An 18,862-nucleotide genomic window follows, 5' to 3' on the forward strand; every position below is an offset into this window, starting at 1 on the left:
ATTTAAAAAAAAAAAAAAACAAAGAAAAAAAAAAACAGGAAAGAAAGTCTGTAAGTGCTTTCCTTAGACTAGTCAAATTTTAGAAATGGATACCAAAAATTTGAGTAGCTACTGCATTGTGTTTTAACAGGACACTGTATCTTATGTTTGTGCTTTGAAGCAATTTAAAGCACACAATCTTATAAACACATTAAGATACCAGAAACTAACTTCATGATGAGAGTAAAAAAACTAATTAGAAAGATAATTAAGTTTGTAAGATATCCAGTAGTATGTGTAAATGAGCCCTGAAAGGCTATAAAGAACAGAATTGTCCTTTTTGTCTTCTTTCCTTTAAAAACTTGCTAGAAAATAGAAAACTAAATATAATTTTTAAAAAGTCAGCAGCAGGGACAGAATGGTGAATTTTCCATGAAAATGTTCCTATGAAAAGAGTTGGCTGGGACAATAAATGGAGTCAGACCCCTCCCAGGGCCTGGGCTGCTGCTGCACCTCGGCGACTCTGCATCAGGTTGAACAACGGTGATCAGAAACTTGATTTCTATTAATTTCTTTAGAAATAATGCATTTCCCTTAAATTCATTTGAATTAGAATTCTTCAAATTACGTGAATTCTGCAACACACATAAGAGGAATGTGCAAATGTGTTATTCAAAACTGTTTTCTCTGGAAATAAGCTAAAAATAAAAACAGCCTACCTACCTTCTTTACTTCTTTTGTCTAACTCAGAAGTACACAGTTAACCCCTTTTGAAAAAAGTCTTTAAAAATGTGTTTTATATTTTTCTGAATAATCTAAAGTTTTGACTTTACTTTGATTTGATAATCTTTGATTTTGGTTTCTTATATTAAATCTATGAAAGAGCAAACTTACAGAAAAAGGTATTGTGCATTTCTTTGCCAATAAATCTTAATAAGTTTTTTTTTTTTAAGTTGAGACATTACATTTTTGATGTAAAGAGAAAAATCAAAGGACACTAGTTGGGTAATGGGTGGCTAGCTGGGTGATACCATGCCAGTGCTTGGTGTATAGTTTATTAACTTCTAGGTCTTCAATTCTGAAGGGATGGTCTCTATGTCCCATGATAAATCCTTAGGCCATTTCCAGGTTTTGTATTTAAAAAAAAAGAATATGACTATTTTCACCATAACCTGTGCTTCTCCAGTTCTGTAAAAAACCTGGACTAAACTAGGAAAACTTCTGAAAAAGAAACGTGTTAACCAACACTAATAAGAAGAGCATCTGTTTTTTAAAGTGAAATAGTCCTCTAAATGTTAAAAAAGAAAACATACCACAAAAAAAAGGGTGGGGGAGGTGTGGTAGTTATTGTTCATCCTAAAAATTCTGTAACTCCATTTCGGAGTTCATGTTAAATACAACTTTGTATGTATATGCAGCATATAAAAATGTAGGTATTATTTAAATAGACTAAGTGTTCTGGGAAAACAAAAACTCACATCAGGGTTTTTTTTTTTTTTTTTTCTTGAAATAACCAACTGATTTATTATGAAAACAGCTGTCTCTTTCAATTTTGGTTAAAGAAAAGGATTAAGAGTCACTAAGTGCATTTCCATGACATTTACCCAGCAGAAGGCAGAATAAAGTCTAAAGAAAACACCAGGTATTGAATGGATTCCCAAAACCCACCAAACAAAAATAACTTTTTCAGGTACCTCCCATTTCGCCATCTGAAATGCTGAAAGGTAAATGTGTACTGAGACAAAAGACAGGTGCCCTTTCATATTAAAATGACGTGTGAGCAACGCACATAAGAGGAATGTGCAGTTTGAAAAAGCCTGTGTTAAACAAAACACCCATGTTCTCATCAGCTTCTCTATTATTTTCTCAAGCAACTGAAAAGGAACACCTTTTGCAACAGGAAGCACAGGCATTTTCTTAGGTTCAGAAGTGCATTTCTGAAACGTGTCCCTGTTTAACTTTTATAAAGTTACGGGGCCCCAGACACTGACAAATGAGCTTCATTACATTCAAGGCTCAACGTATTTGCTGTGACAATCTGTTTCACTTGAGGAATGGTATTTGCATATGAGGAAAAAAACCAGAATCAAGATTCCTATCTTGTCTTCTGGTTTCTGTTACATTAGTTCATGAAAGTTCACAGAATCTAGATCTGGAAGGAAATTAGGTACCTTAAAGATGAGGAAACTGAAACCTAGAGGCCAGGAAAGAGCTGAGATTACAAGGCCCCTGACTTGTCTACAGATAGACCAGGCGGCTATACCTCTTCAGAGGTTAAGGCAGCATAAAATACCACAGGTTTTGAAATCTGAAAGAGCACACAGCCATATACAGGCTTAGTCACCTATATGAAATCGATCCAAGGCCAAAAAGTTAAGCTTTCTGAAAGCTTCCCAGTTTCCTCATCTGTAAACAGGAATGCCATTTACTCCTGCAGCACTGTTGTGAAACTCAAAAATACACACACTACATACCTGGCAAATGATACCCACTCAATAGAGGATATTTTATATTTACAAAATTCAAGGTATTTCTGTTTTTATAAAGAAATATAAATAATATAAAGTTAAAAATGGATCCTGTTTGCTATTTTTTCAGCAATTAATTATGGTTTTGGGGTAAGTGGATGCCAATCCTGATGCTGATTTTCTTAACATTTTAAAGTATAAAGTTACTTTATAGGCCAAGCGGACCAATCTATTCTATAATGTCCATTTGGTCCTGTCAATTGAATCAAATAAGTAATCAATATGCCAGTCTCCATCCTACTGAATTGCCTGGACTGAATTAACTGACTATCTTTTTCATTAGGTATTATGAAGACCGAGTGGGTTCCTTCTTTCCTCCTCTAAATAATACTGCATATTCTCTAATAAGTATCATTGATAAAAATTATATTTGCTAAAGCATGTAGTACTTTCCATGTACCATACTTTGCTCTAAGAGCTTTACGGATATTACCTCATTTAATTTTGACAACTTCCTAATGAAGTCGTTGCAATAACTAACCCCACTTTACCCAGTGGCATCACCCAGTTAGCATGTGTCTCAATTACCACTCACCCTGCCTCTCAACATTTTAAATTAGTGCTGTCATAAACCAGGATATCTGGTCACAACTGGGCACGGAGACTGCAAATGTGAGCTACTACTCACAGGACAGACAATAGTGTTAACAAACACAGGCTAGCCCTTCTCACCCAGAAATCTAATACAAATGAACTAAAATATCCCATAATAAAAGTGAACTTTAGTGTAAGTAAAAAGTTCAAGGTCAAAAGGCAATATCTTTATTTGTCTGTTCTGAGTTTTCATTTCTACGTAGTGACCTTTCTTTTCCTAGGTGACTGGTTACTTTTTCCTCGGTTTCTTTTGCAGAGACCTGAGACCTCTTCCTTTACCTGTTGCATAAACGTTTCCAAAGATTTTGACTTAACTTCTCACCTGGCAGATGTTCCTCTTGGCTCATATGGCTTCCACTACAACCTATAAGGGAAAGACTCCTAAGCAGCTATACCTCAGTCTCTCTCCCAAGCGCCAGAGAGGGAGACAGGACATTTCCAATTAGCGGTCTGAAAGCATCTTCAACACGACCAAAACTTGCTCAGCATTTACCACCTAAACATGTTCCTCTTCCGGTTTTTCTGGAAAAATGGGAATTCCATCTACTCAGGTACCAAATCATCAATGTCTCCAGTTGGAGAGATTTCTTGGACTCTTCCCTCTGTGTGACTCCCTGCCTGCCCCACTCTGATAATTACATCTGCCAGTTCTGCCTTCTAAAATCTATCCAGCAGTCCTCCCAGTTTATCCCTGCAGTGGTGGTCTACCTTGCTTTAGGTCCTTTCCACCTTTAACCAGGACCAGTTTCTAATGATTCTGTTTCTCTGTCTTGCCTCCTATGCACACCAATTTATTGTCCATGCTGTAGAGAAAGAAAACTTTTTGAAAGATAATCTGACCACGCCACTTGTTGGCCCCATAGTACCCTGAGACACGCTCTTCACACCACACTGTGATGGAAGGTTTTCCTCCCTGTCTGACTCAGCAGTGCTGTACTGAGAATGGCTTTGAGCATTCTCACCACTGTATCCCCAGGGCCTAACACATTAGTGCTATGTGCTAATAAAGACTTGTTGATCAAAGGAGTGAAACTACTTTAACTTAAATACTTTGTTCTTTTAAAAATAGAACATAGGAGGGTCAACATAAGAGTAATCTATTTTGTGAGACAAAGAGAGTACACTGTTTACATTCTATCTATTCTATAATGTTTTCTTGTGTAATGATTTAGAATACATACTTTTGAAAATAAAAATATATTTGTGAGGTATCATTTAATACTAGTGCCACTTACAGTTCTAGTCTGCAAACAAATATTTTGTTTTAAACCTCTGAAATTAGTAACATGTGACTGAGCCTTGTATTTTGTTGCTCAAATGAGCATTATTTTAACATTTAAAATATATCTCTTACAATTCTATTATTCTTAGTTATGGAAATTTTAAATTGAATTATCATGAGCATTATGAATCAACGTTTTATTTATTTATTTATTTATTTATTTATTTTGAGATGGAGTCTTGCTCTGTCTCCCAGGCTGGAGTCCAGTGGCATGGTCTCAGCTCACTGCAACCTCTGCCTCCCAGGTTCAAGCGATTCTCTTGCCTCAGACTCCTGAGTAGCTGGTACTACAGGTGTACGCCACCATACCCAGCTAATTTTTGTAATTTTAGTAGAGATGGGTTTTGCCATGTTGGCCAGGCTGTTTTAGAAGTCCTGACCTCAGATGATCCTCCCACGTCAGCCTCCCAAAGCGCTGGGATTACAGGTGTAAGCCAATGCACCCAATCCTATTTTTATATATTCTTTAATGATGAATCTATGTTCTATCAAAATACAATTCCTTATTGTCTTTAATAATTCCATTAAAACCACAAGTTTTATATTAGTAGTTAATTTTACCATTTAGGATATGACCAACACTCAAATCTAGTTATTCTTAGGCAGAATGAGAGAAAGTAGAAAGACTGAAGATATTATTATTCCATACCTTTTATATAACCCAGCTTTGATGGATGTATGGATAAAATGAAGCCAGAAGCAAAGGAAGGAGAATGATGTCACAAAGACACTATAAAGATCCCATGGCGGCCGGGTGCAGTGGCTCACGCCTGTAATCCCAGCACTTTGGGAAGCAGAAGCGGGTGGATCACGAGGTCATGAGATCGAGACCATCCTGTCCAACATGGTGAAACCCCGTCTCTACTAAAAATACAAAAATTAGCTGGGTGTGGTGGCACACACTTGTAGTCCCAGCCACTTGGGAGGCTGAGGCAGGAGAATCACTTGAACCTGGGAGGCAGAGGTTGCAGTGAGCTGAGATCGTGCCACTGTACTCCTCTAGCCTGGCGACAGAGTGAGACTCCATCTCAAAACAAACAAACAAACAAACAAAAAAACCCCATGGCATCTTTAACTTTGCACTGTCATTGATAATTTGTGTGCTAACACAAACAGAATTATGAAACACAACTCATTTAGTAATTTATTTATTTAAATGAAGTAATAATGTATAGGTTTAGAAGTCTTTTCTAAATATAGGAAAAAAGATCAACTTATTTTTAATGATAGGTTTAGAAGTCTTTTCTAAATATAGGAAAAAAGATCAACTTATTTTTTAAATAAAAATAAGGTAAAACTTTTAAAACAAAATTTGATCAACTATGTACAGAATGGTTGCCTACATTCCAATCACTGTAAATCTTAAGCATGTGTCTCTAAACAGTAACTCTCCATGATAGGTTAAAATGACTCTCTTCCCCATTGATGAAAATAAGTGCTACACCTGCAAAACATTTTGTTACCAATCCAAATTTTTTGTTTTCCTTGTTGGAGGTGGCACTGAAACATGCTTGTCTGCATAGGCAGGTGATGCTTGCTGCATCCCCTCAGTCAGGACCAATGACCCCTTCAGTGCTGCTGTAGCAACCTGCATAGAGCTCACTCAGGGCTTTCCTATTAGTATTATTTTACATGCTGGATATGTGTGAATGAGGCCGTCTCTCCCACCAGATTTAGGACTCCTTGCTGTCTTCATTTGTATATGGCACCCATTACATTCAAAGAGCTGTGTGCCAAACAAGCACTCAAGAGCAGCCTATTTAATTTTATTTAATGATTAATGGTTTTGGTCCACATCTTCTCACTAGCTTCTAACAAAATTTTAGTAGACTACGGAGAAACACCATTCTATGTTAATTAAAGCCTTAAAAACAGATTAAAGTCTCTTGCTCTCTCATTACTTTACTGTCCCTGAAGGGCTGATGCTGAACAGGTAGGTACTACTGGGTAGACATGCATAAGAGCATGGTTCCAGTGAAGAGAGAAGACTCATAGGTTATCAGCAAACTAGTCTGAGACCAGATATAAGGACAAGCATAGGCTCAAGACAAACCAGAGTTTCAATCCCGGCTCTACTGCTTTCCTAATGTCTGCCCATGTCCACGTGCCCTAACCTTGCTCCTTTCCAGGGATTTACATGTGTGATGAGAATATGTAAAGCACTCGAAGAGCTATGTTTGTGTTCAAAGGTAAAAAAGAAAACCTGAGATTCACACAAGTAGTTTGTCTAAGTTCACCAACAAGTTAGAGGCCAAAGACAGACTGAAACTTTTGTCTCTGGACTTCAGGTTTGGTGATATTTCTATTATATTTTCTTATGTCTCAGCAGTTACCAATATAGCTCATATTCATGAGCTATTTGATCAGGACTTACAAACAACTTACAGGGAGAGGATATTTCCTTGAAAAATGTCAGTGCGCTCTTAAATGATTTATTATCTTGGCATCACTAAGCCCTATGCTTTATCTAACAAGGAACCTAGATGGGGGGGGAGGTCTGAAATGGAGTGGAATGAGCTATTTAATTAATGAATACAGATGTGAAGTCATGAACAGCAGCACTCACTCGTCTGAAGTTAAGATCTAACAACCACAAGCACCTGCGAACAAAAGGCCACCAGGATGCACAGCTGTCACAAAGCCCCTGATTTTCTTTGTAGGAATATCCTCAAACCACTTCAGAATCTCATCCAGTAAATGAAGATGAAGATTCAAATTAGAAGCAAGAAATACAGGAATAGCAGCAAGAAATGATGAGGCAAGTAAGAAAGTGAGAAAGGACAGAATCTGCAATCATTTAGGATCGCTATGTGTGGAGGGGCGTGTGTACATATGTGTGTGTGCATTCCAAATATGTAATCAAATATAATTAATGGAATAAATATGTAATAGTATTTGATATTAATTACAGAGGTTTCATTCATCAAGAGAAAAATTATTAAATAATGTGTGGTTTCATAAAGGTAGGGAAGATCATACTCTGGAAACTGTTAAATCAGAATTGCTTAATATTTTTAAGTGTCTATATGAATAAACTTCCTTTACGTACAAAATTCAGATATGAATAATTCCTAAGAAATGTGACTACCTTAAGTTTACTAATTTTTAAGGTTAGAGGTGTATGGCTTTCATATGAATTAAAATGAATATTATACGGGATTACCTACTGGGCCTCACAAATTTATCAGAGAACAGTATGTCAATTGGGGATAGAAAATATTTCCAGATTCATTTGAACAGACTCTTTTTACATATTGAAATTCCTTTGCAAAAAAAATCTGATTTTATCTTTATTTTGCCTTTTTAAAAATTCATCATTAAATTGTAATATTCTGCAGAACACTGATAATGTCAGTGTCATTGTTCCATTTTAATGTCATGTCATACATACCGTTAGAGTTTTAGTTTCTTTTCAGACCCTCTTCTAGACTAGACCCAACATCTGGTTCTGGTGCACCATCTAGTGGCTGTAGGAATCACTGATGCCTGAATGTTGCTTGTACTGCATTGTAGAAATTACTAGAGCATTTATTTTTTAGAAAATAGTGAGAATTCTAAAGAGCAAAACCAAATTCACAAAATTATTTTCTTCTAAAATTCAAATGCAAATCAGTTAATAAGCAATAGAATTCTTAATGTGAGGGAATCCATAGTGCATAATTGTTTTGTATAGCACATATTTAAATGACCATATTAATTTAAATGGCAATGCACACTCATTTAAGTACTAATATTTATTTGTGAATATGCACATTTATTTAAATACTCTGTAAACTGCTTCATGTACAGAGACCCACAATTTAGACAGTGGATATAAATAATTAACCTGCTGACAACAATATGTATGTGATGGCTGAGATATATTTTTTCCTTTTTAACATGCCTTAAATGATTAAGCACAAGCAGGCATTGATAAACTCATTCAAAAATACTTGGTCACATCTTCATGTTATTATCTAAACTGTACATTCATGAAAATATACTTATTTTTAATATAGAAAGGCACTCCTCAGCATTTCTTTTTCTACTCTAAATTCTTTGCTAATATCTAGAAAATGTTCCTCTTTCAAATACCTACAAATATGTTTAAGTTACTAAGTTGTAAATAAAAAGATGACTGATCAGGTACTTACATGGTACAAAAAGATCCAAGCATTAAAGGCAAAATTAACTTTCTCAAAGGAAGTTTCTCACTGATACTTACTCCCCTCCCATAGCGTGCATGGCTCTTGTAAGTCAACTGTTATAATCCCAAACTCCAAATTAATTGTTGTTGGTCACACACAAGTAACTTACTCAATACGCCTGAAGCAAAGGTAAGGCTAAGAAGATGTTTACTAAGAGCATGCAAACCAACCTGATTCCCTATAGAACTAGTTTTGATTTCATTTTGAACACTGTTACAAAATCTTATACATAATTATAAATCAGAAGTCAGGATGGGCTCATTTTGAACTAGTTACAGAAAATCAACCAAATTTCACTTTCTTTCTTTTTAAAAATAATGTTATTTGACTGATAATAGTTCAAGGAAGCCATGACTGCACATAGTAACTATCTCTCTGCTAAGTGGATGAATGGATCTGACATATCTCGGTTTTGGGCAGGTATTTCACAAGGACATTTAGATGTAACTGTGAGGCAGAGAAACGGGAGCTGGAAACAGGAGAGCTAGGTGGATTTTGGCTACTGTTTAAAGAATTAAGACCTATCTGAATGGAGGCCTCTCGGATCATGTCTTAGGGTTTTTTCCTTGAATGCATCCCATTCAATACATTCATCAATTACCTGGCACAGATGAAGAAGTTGAAACAGAGAGCAAAAATAATAAAAGCAAAGTGGGTGGGGAGAACTTTCAAGTCATTTCAATTTATTAGAATAACGGGCCCAAATCAAGAAAATGAATATCGAATAATTATTTCTTAGACTTGAAAAAGTATGCGCAACCCTCAGAATAATGATTCTGTCCTGTATTTCCAGCCTGTGCCTCAACACTTTCAGTGATAGGGAACACACTACTTCCAAGCAAAGCTATCATTAAGGGACAGCTCCAACCACACATACAACATTGCATGTTTAGGTTTAAAAGAAATCTATTATAGGTACAAGGGATAGACAAGATACAGTTGTCAGCAGTTTTTGATTTAGATAACCTAATAGAGTAAACTGCTAAAAAACTTAACACCATTTTTGCATATACAGGCATATCTTATTTTCCTGCACTTCACTTTATTGCATTTCGAAGATATTGTCTGTGTGTGTGTGTGTGTGTGTGTGTGTGTGTTTACAAATTCAAGTTTTGTGGCAATCCTATGTTGAGCAAGTTTACTGGCGTCATTTTCCCAACAGCATGTGCTCACTTTGCATCTTTGTATGACACTTGGGTAATTGTCACAATATTTCAAACTTTTAAATTATTATTATATCTTGTATGGTGATCTGCGATCAGTGACCTTTGATGTTCCTACTGTAATTGTTTTGGGGTTCGATGAACTGTACCCAAGATGGCAAACTTAATGGATAAATGTTGTGTGTGTGTTGTGACTGCATTACTGACCAGCTGTTACCCCATCTTACTCCCTCTTCTTGAGCCCCCCTATTCCTTGAGACACAACAATATTGAAATTAGGCCAGTTAGTAACCCTAAGTGTTCAAGTGAAAGGAAAAGTCATACATCTTTCACTTTAAATCAAAAGCTATAAATGATTATGCTTAGCGAGTCAGGCACTTCGAAAGCTGAGATGGGCTGGAAGCTAGGCCTCTTGAGCCAGTTAGCCAAGTTGTGAAAGCAAAGGAAAAGTTCCAGAAGGAAATTAAAATGTTATTCCAGTTAACACACAAATGATAAGAAAGCAAAACAGCCTTATCGCTGATTTGGAGAAAGTTTGAGTGGTCTGGATAGAAGATCAAACCAGTTACAATATCCCCCAAAGCTAAAACCTAATCCAGAGCAAGGGCCTAACTCTTCAATTCTTCAAGGCTGAGAGAGGTAAGAAAGCTGCAGAAGGAAAGTTGGAAGCTAGCGGAGGTTGGTTCATGAGGTTTAAGGACAGAAGCTGTCTCCATAACATATAAGTGCAAGTTGTAGCAGCAAGTGCTGATGTAGAAGCTGCAGCAAGTTATCCAGAAGACCTAGCTAAGATCACTGATGAAGGTAGCCATACTAAACTACAGATTTTCAATGTAGATGATATACCCTCCTATTGAAAGATGTCATGTAGGACTTTCCGAGCTAGAGAGGAGAAGTCAATGCCTAGCTTTAAAGCTTCAAAGGACAGATAGAGTCTTGTTAGGGACTAATGGAGACTAACTTTCAGCTGAAGCCAAGGCTCATATACTATTCTGAAAATCCTAGGGCCCTTAAAGAATTATGCTAAATCTAATGCTAAATCTGCTTGTGCTGTATAAATGTAACAACAAAAGCTTGGATTTTACAGCATGGTTTACTGAATGTTTTAAGCCCACTGTTGAGGCCTACTGCTCAGAAAAAAAGATCCTTGAGAAATATTACTGCTCACTGACAATGCACCTGGTCACCCTAGAGCTCTGATGAGATGTACAAGGAGATGGATGTTGTTTTTCTGCCTGCTAACACAACACGCATTCTTCAGCCCACGGATCAAGGAGTCATTTTGACTTTTAAGTCTTATCGTTTAAGAAATACATTTCGTAAGATTATAGCTCCATAGCTAGTGATTACTCTTGTGAATCCAGGCAAATTAAATTTAAAAACCCCTGGGGAGGATTCACCATTCTAGATGCCATTAGGAACATCTGTGATTCATGATAAGTCAAAAATCAACATGAACAGGAATGTGGAAGTAGTTGATTCAATCCTCATTGATGACTTTGAGGGATTCAAGGCTTCCATGGAGAAAGGAATTGCAGATGTGGTGGAAACAGCAGGAGAATTAGAATTAGAAGTGGAGCCGGGCGCGGTGGCTCACGCCTATAATCCCAGCACTTTGGAAAGCTGAGGCGGGCAGATCACCTGAGGTCGGGAGTTCAAGACCAGCCTGACCAACATGAAGAAATCCCATCTCTACTAAAAATACAGAACTAGCCGGGCATGGTGGCACATGCCTGTAATCCCAGCTACTTGGGAGGCTGAGGCAGGAGACTCACTTGAAACTGGGAGGCAGAGGTTGTGGTGAGCTGAGATTGCGCCGGTGAGCCGAGATTGCGCCATTGCACTCCAGCCTGGGTAACAAGAGCGAAACTCCATGTCAAAAAAAAAAAAAAAAAAAAAAAAAAAAATTAGAAGTGGAGCCTGAAGATGTGACTGAATTCCTGCAATCTCATGATAAAACTTGAATGAATGAGGAACTGCTTCTTATGGATGAGCAAAAAAAGTGATTCTTGAAATGGAATGTATTCCCAGTGAAGATGCTGTCAACATTGTTGAAATTACAATGAAGGATTTAGAAGATTTTATAAACTTAGTTGATAAAGCAGCATCAGAAGATTGACTGCAATTTAGAAAGAGGTTCTATGGTGGGTAAAATGTTATGAAACAGCATCACATGCTACAGGGAAATCTTCTATGAAACAAGAGTCCACTGATGTGGCAAACTTTATTGTTGTCTTAAGAAATTTCCACAGCCACTCCAACCTTTAGCAACTATCACCTGATCAGTCAGCAGCTATCAACACAGTGGCAAGACCCTCCACTAGCCAAAAGATTACGACTCTAAAGGCTCAGATGACTGTTAGTACTGTGAGCAATGAAGTGCTTTTTAATTAAGATATGTACTTTTTTTAGACAATGCTATTGCACACTTGAGTATAGTGTAAACACAACTTTTAAATGTAATAGGGAAACAAAAAAATTGCGTGACTTACTTTCTTGTGACATTTACTTTATTGGGGTGGTCGGGAACTGAACTCACAGTATCTTTGAGGTATGCCTGTATTAAGAGAAGTCCATTCACAGGATGTGTTCCCTCAATTTGTGGTATGAAAACTTAAAAAGACACAGTGATCAGCTGGAGTGTATTTACAAAGACATGGCTGAGAAAACTGGAGGTGTTTGATTTGGAGAATTAAGATGTTAGTTGGTTCATGACAGTGTTGAGAGGAACACCGGGGCCAGTGAGCATTATCATTAGAGCCATTCTGTTCAACCAGAAGGTTCCAAGACCTAAACAGGACCGTAAGACGATACTGGACATTGTAAGAGAGGAGAACTCTGTCTTCAGATTGTGTTGCAGAAGAATATGCAGCCACTCAGAGCATTTAAGGAGAGTTGGTTAAACTACTAATGTGGGAACAATAGTCAGCCAGAAGTGCCAAAGAGATAATAACAGCTACAACCATCTGGTTGTTAATAACAAATTTGTAAAAATACACATAAGTATGTAGAAAACTGCACAGCAGTGACTCGTTCTCTGTGAAATATGACACGCAAGGGGTTCCCCTAATTAGGAAACTTTAGACTGTAACATATAAAGTCCATTCTGACCCTTAGAGTCTGTGATTTCATTGTATTAATAGCCAAGCTAATCAATTCTGCTTCAGCATAGCATTCAAGGTTCAGATTGTTTTGAATTACAATGCATAAATGATGTCTCCTCTGCTCTCATGGTGTATGTTAGAACCTGTAAGATGCAATCCTATACTGCCATGGAGTTAAATCCTTTAATAGTACCTGATTAAAAATTTTCCTCTCTTTCACTGTTCATCACTTGGGTAGGAGTAGAGGTGTCTGTGTGAAAATGAGGCTAATATGTATTCCAGAAAGCTCAAAGAGAATAGGAATAACTCAAAATATGTGATGATTCATTGAGGAAAGTCATTTTTTTAAAAACAGAAATGCTCCTATAAAGTCAGTAATATGGTCTAATCATACTTCCTGCCATGATCTGTGTTCACTATCTACTGGTAGGATGGAATATACTTACTCAATTTCCATGTCTTCACACTCATTCTTTGCCTTAATGATAAAGAAACTGACTTAAAAATAGAGCCTAAGAAACAGATAAAAACCTGTCATTGGGAAGCTCAGAATCGTAGAAAAGGAAGAATCTAGAATAAATAGAAAAGAGAGGCTGGGTGCAGTGGCTCACACCTGTAATCCAGAACTCTGAAAGGCCAAGGTGGAAGGACCACTTGAGCCCAGGAGTTCAAGACCAGCGTGGCCAACATAGTGAGACCCTGTCTCTAATTAAGTAGGAAAGGGAAAAGAATAGGGAGCAGAGAGGGAACATGGGCTAAATGGAAAAGGATGCTAATTTCAATTATTTTGATACCTAAGCTGGGAGGCAGTTTACAGAATACAGTTCTTTTCACACGTCTGAGATGGGAATCTGTTACATGTGAAGCTTCCAGTCAGTGGCAGATGCTGTCAAGGAAAGACGCTGGACTGGACTTGCTTGCTGTGAGCCATGTTTTATCAGGAATATGTGAATGAGTTTCCCTGCTCTATCGGCTTCTTTGGGCTTCACGCAGTCCAGTCACCACTCTTCTTAGAAGAGGTGGTGGAACTGTGGGGCCCTCTTCCTATCTTCAGGCTCTTGCCAGGGCCTTGCACTGGAGGCATCCCGGAGGAACTGGAAGCTCAGGAAGCCAGAGGACACCAGCTGAGGGACACAGAAGGCAGAGGATGGGGTGGGCAGGGGCTAAGTGCAGAGTCACCAGTTCATTTCCTAGATGGATGGGGGGAACGGTGGCAAAGGCAGTGAGTCAATTGTGGTATCAATTTCCTTTTCTGTAAACTGTCAATACTAAAACTCCTCTCCCTATATAAAAAAATACCAGTGTGAATCAAATGGAGTTATGCCTGAATGTTTGTAAAAACTTCCCACAATGCTATGTATCTGTCATTTTTTTTCAGTTGTTTACGTATTTGCTATTTGGGAGAGAGTTTTGAGGAGAGAAAAAAGCATGATCTAAAGGAATGGATAAAATACTAACTTTAAGAGAGAGAATAATTTTGTTCAGCTTCTTCTTCGATGTGCCACGTGGACATTTTTTAAAACTGATAGACTATATAATGATTAAGTGGTGATGCTGATTATGAGAAAGACTACTAGATCACTGTGTTCCCAACATTTTAAAAACTCAAATACTTCATTGGTTTCTCAAGTTTCTCTCTTTCTCAAGAGAGAGAGAATACATTCCGCCTAGAAGGAGGGAACTGGACTTGAGAGGTACACAGGATGAATGAGTACGAAAGGCTCCCGAGGTAAGTGGCTGGTGCTTTATGGACTCCCACTGGCTCACAGGTGAGAAGCCCTGCAGAGCGGTACCTGTATGTGTCCTCCGGTGAGCCTTCAGGTGAGAACTTTTTGTGTACACTTTGTTGCATCCCTCAAAATCACATCTGTGGATACGCCGTTTTCTGGAGTCTGGGGATTCAGACCGTCTCTGGCGTCTTGTGCTCTCAATACTAAATGGTGAAATTGAACTGGAAAGAGAAAAAGTGGAGTTACATGGTGAGATGCACAGCACCCCATTTTGGTTCTAGTGGCATGGGAACATTGTCTCAGACACTACAGCTTCACAGACTCAAGGCCACCATGACCATAGTTCTTGCTACCACTTTCTTGGGCAGATCTCACTTTTCGAATCCTGAAAGGCGGGCAGCATGAGTTATTTCTGGCAAAACACTCCAAGGGAGAGAAAGACATGCTTAAAACAACAATAACAAAAACTGAAAGTAAATGAAAGCAGTGGTAGGTGAGTATTTCCTCATTATCAGAAGAAACAATCTGGTAGGGGTAAATTACCATCTCACAGTTCTGAATTTCTGAATATCCTGATAGAGAAGATTTTAAGAAGCCTTGCTATAGACAAATGACAAAATGATACATTTAATAAGTAACAAGAGGGTCTGCACTGCATGTGACAACATAGAAACTCCTGTAAAATCACAAGGTACATTTCTAAACAAGTGAGGTCAGGCTGAAAGAAATGACATCAGTAACATGAATCATGACAAGCTATTTCTGTTTGGTGAAATGCACCTGACATTTAACTTGTCTAGTTGGAGTTTCTTTGTGGTGAGGAATAACGTGCATTGTTTTTAAAGATTAGCTGTACCACCATTATAAAAAAAAGTTTTAACTAAGAAATTTGGCCCTAACTTGCATACTGTTTAATCTGAATGCCCCAGTAGAAAAACAGGATTAGTTTATAATGTCAGGTAATTGACTAACATGTACTTAAAAAAATCTTAATCTCTTTTGATTGAGACAGAAATAATATGACTCATCTTTTTTAGTACCATGACTTTCTTTAAAATTACAGTGAAATATGATAAAAAAGCAGTCACTCATATTTCTACTCTACAAAATGTACTACAGTTAATATTTTGACATATTTTCTTCCAGCTTGTTCACATGTTTATGCTTTTAAAAATTAGTTTTTATTGGTAAATCACCTCTTTTAAAAGTTGAACATTACTGATAAAGATCAATTCCTCCCTTGTTTTCCACCATTATCCTGGTCCTTTCTCCTCCTTCCAGGGAAGAGCCTCTATCCTGAGTTTTCTTTACCTCTTTCCAATTCTTTTAAATTATGTTTACCTATACATATCTGCATCTACAAACATTCATTTTTTTGTGTGTTTTTTAAGTCATATGAATAATATAATGCTGTTTATATCATTCTGCAAATTGTTTTATTCCTATTTTTTTATTCAACATTTAACATTTGAGATTCATCCATGTTGATATAAATGCCATAATTCATTTATTTGAAGTGCTATATACTTATAACTTACCAATTTTAAGATCTATTTTTTAAAATATTTTAACCATCTCCAAAATCAGAATGCTTCTTAAAATTGATGGCTTATTACAGTTTTACTGGCATAACTTTTTTATTAGTGGTACATAAAGTAATGGTGCATTTTACAATTGATGACATTTTAACTTAGATCGCGGGTCAGTGAACTTTTGTTGTAAAGGGCTAGATAGTAAATATTTTATTTCAACACTGAGGGCCACATAGTCTTATGTTGTAACCAATCAATTCTACAACTGTATCATGAAAGCAGCTATAGGTTATACATAAACAAATGAATGTGGTTATGTTCCAATGAAACTTTGTTTACAGAAACAGTGGGCTGGCCAGGCACAGTGGCTCAAGCCTGTAATCCCAGCACTTTGGGAAGCTGAGGCAGGAGAACTGCTTGAGCCCAAGAATCTGAGACCAACCTGGGCAAGGAGAGACCCTATCTCTACAAAACAAATAAAGAAACCAAAAAACAGTGGGCTGTATTCTGTTCTTGAGCTGTAGCTTGCCGACTATGGAATTCGATGAAACATGGCGGGAGTCCAGTGAATATTCATTGCCATTTCCCAAGTGATGGACATATAGACTACTTGTAATTTGCAGTTTTATATTGCTCCAGCGAATTTTTCCTGAAAGTCTCTTTCTGCACACGTGTCTTCAGATTTCAGCGTACCTTCTCCCTTTTACTAATAAATTAGGCAGACAAAGCTTTATGTTAGGTAAGGTCAAATATAAACAACATTTATCTACCTGTGTCTCAAACAGTTTTATGCAAGATCTACAATAGTAGAATGAAAGAACATATGGTATGTATGGCCAAGCCACTTTTTTCAGCTTTCTTATCAATGTGGATTTGTGGTTTTCCACATAATTGACTCACAGTTGCAGGGATTGGAGTCTATTGTGAAAGGAGTCAAAACAGGGTGACTCGCCTGCCTCATGTAAGAACAGCTGTAGTTACTCCTGACAAGGTATATTTTTATCACTGGGTTTGATTCCCATGAACAAGTAAGACCATGTGGTGATAACAGAGCAACAGTAATTCATTTCTGGAATATGTAGTTATGAAAATAAATATTGATCTTGGCACTTCCTTTTTTTTTCCTGAAAAAAAGGAAGTCATTCATAGTGTTGTACAATGTTTAACATCTTTTAAAAGTGAGAAAATGATAGAGTATTTGTTTTCTGCAAGTTATAACTTAAAGTCTATAAGAACACTTTGTTTTGTGTAATATTTTCTACATATGAATATAAAGAAGTCTAAATGTAACTATGCATAAACACACACATACAGGTTTTTGCTGAGTTCCATTGATTTTAGCTATTTATCTTGCTATCTGTATATAGGGAGAAAAGTAAAAAAAAGAAAAACCAACCAAAGAAACCCTGAAATCAGAATTCAGTCAATAATGAATGTTTCTTTAGGGACCAATGAAGTAATCCTGCAACACAGCGCATCAACTGCTTAAATATACGGCAGGCAGAGAAACAAAAACAAAGGCTACAGAAGGCCATGAAATTGCTTCACTGTGAGTTCTGAATTTATATCAAAATGAAGACAAGCGGATTGTCTACAGGACCTCAGCCCTGGTTTTCCTCATTCTGAAGTGAAACGTGGGCCAGGTGCGGTGGCTCATGCCTGTAATCCCAGCACTTAGGGAAGCCGACGCAGGGGGATCGCTTAGCTCAGGAGCTCAAGACCAGCCTGGGCAACATGGTGAAACTCCGTCTCTACCAAAACATACAAAAATTAGCTGGGCGTGGTGGCTTACGCCAGTAATCCCAGCACTTTGTGAAGCTGATATAGGTAGATCCCTTGAGCTCAGGAGTTCAAGACCAGCCAGGGCAACATGGTGAAACCCTGTCTCTACAAAAACATACAAAAATTAGCTGGTCGTGGTGGCATGTGCCTGTAGTCCCAGCTACTTGGGAGGCTGAGGTGAGAGGATTGCTTAGGCCGGGGAGGTGGAGGTTGCAGTGAGCCAAGATCACACCACTGCACTCCAATCTGGGTGAAAGAGCGAGACCTGTCTCTTTTTAAAAAAAGAGTTAACTGAAATGTTTTAGAACATTATGAAGAACAAATACCTAAAGGTATCTGTACAATAAAAATAATTTTTAAAAAGGATATACGCAATGAATAGTTGTACCCAGTAAAGCTGGCTTTGAAATGACATTCAATGGGTAGATTTTCTCCTTGGTTCCCCTTTCTAAATGGCAGAGATATCTTCAGATGTCAAAGAATCCTTGGCTAAGCTATGCCTTTCAGAACTGCTGATTTGATCTTTTTGTAGAAAGGTAGGAAGGTAAGTGAAGCTGAGGTAACAGGGAACCAGAAGTGCAGAAGAACCTGAAGAACACAGGAAGGTGACAGGACAGTCCAAGCTCCAAGAGCGCTGCTGTTGTGTTGGGATCCCCAGCATACATCCACAGTCGGCGGGCACTGCAAGTGGACGACAACCGTGGACTGGGGGTTTGTCTGAACCAAGTCCATGGCTGGAAAGGTGACAGTCGAGTTACTGGTACCAAGTAATTTTGTATTTCCAGAACCTAGGACATTGTGGGCATTCAAAAAAAACAAAAGTTTGCTAAATAGAATAAATGAATGCATTAAGCCTGGTATTCCTAATTTTTAATTTTATAAGTAATTTATTAATTCTTAATTGGTTAATTAATTCTTACTAGGATACTTTGATTCCAAGTCTTCAGACAATGGGCACTCAATTCCACACTCCTACACCCA

The 18,862-nt window shown here is 37.6% G+C and overlaps 1 protein-coding gene across 16 annotated transcripts in view; it reads right to left on the reverse strand.

Annotated features, from left to right (window-relative positions):
• The window catches only part of KLF12 (KLF transcription factor 12), a 458,965-nt gene that overhangs the window by 14,675 nt on the left and 425,428 nt on the right, over positions 1 to 18,862 (reverse strand). For 14 of the 16 annotated variants that reach the window (XM_063714935.1, XM_063714934.1, XM_024230806.3 and 11 more), the window contains one exon: positions 14,631 to 14,788. In XM_063714935.1, the coding sequence (XP_063571005.1) occupies positions 14,631 to 14,788 (158 nt within the window). Of the gene's footprint in view, positions 1 to 11,508; positions 11,603 to 14,630; positions 14,789 to 18,862 lie in introns of all 16 variants that reach the window. The other 2 variants (XM_063714937.1, XM_063714938.1) reach the window with 1 other exon arrangement.

Source organism: Pongo abelii, chromosome 14, assembly GCF_028885655.2.
Source record: "Pongo abelii isolate AG06213 chromosome 14, NHGRI_mPonAbe1-v2.0_pri, whole genome shotgun sequence".
Classification (NCBI taxonomy): Eukaryota; Metazoa; Chordata; class Mammalia; order Primates; family Hominidae; genus Pongo; species Pongo abelii.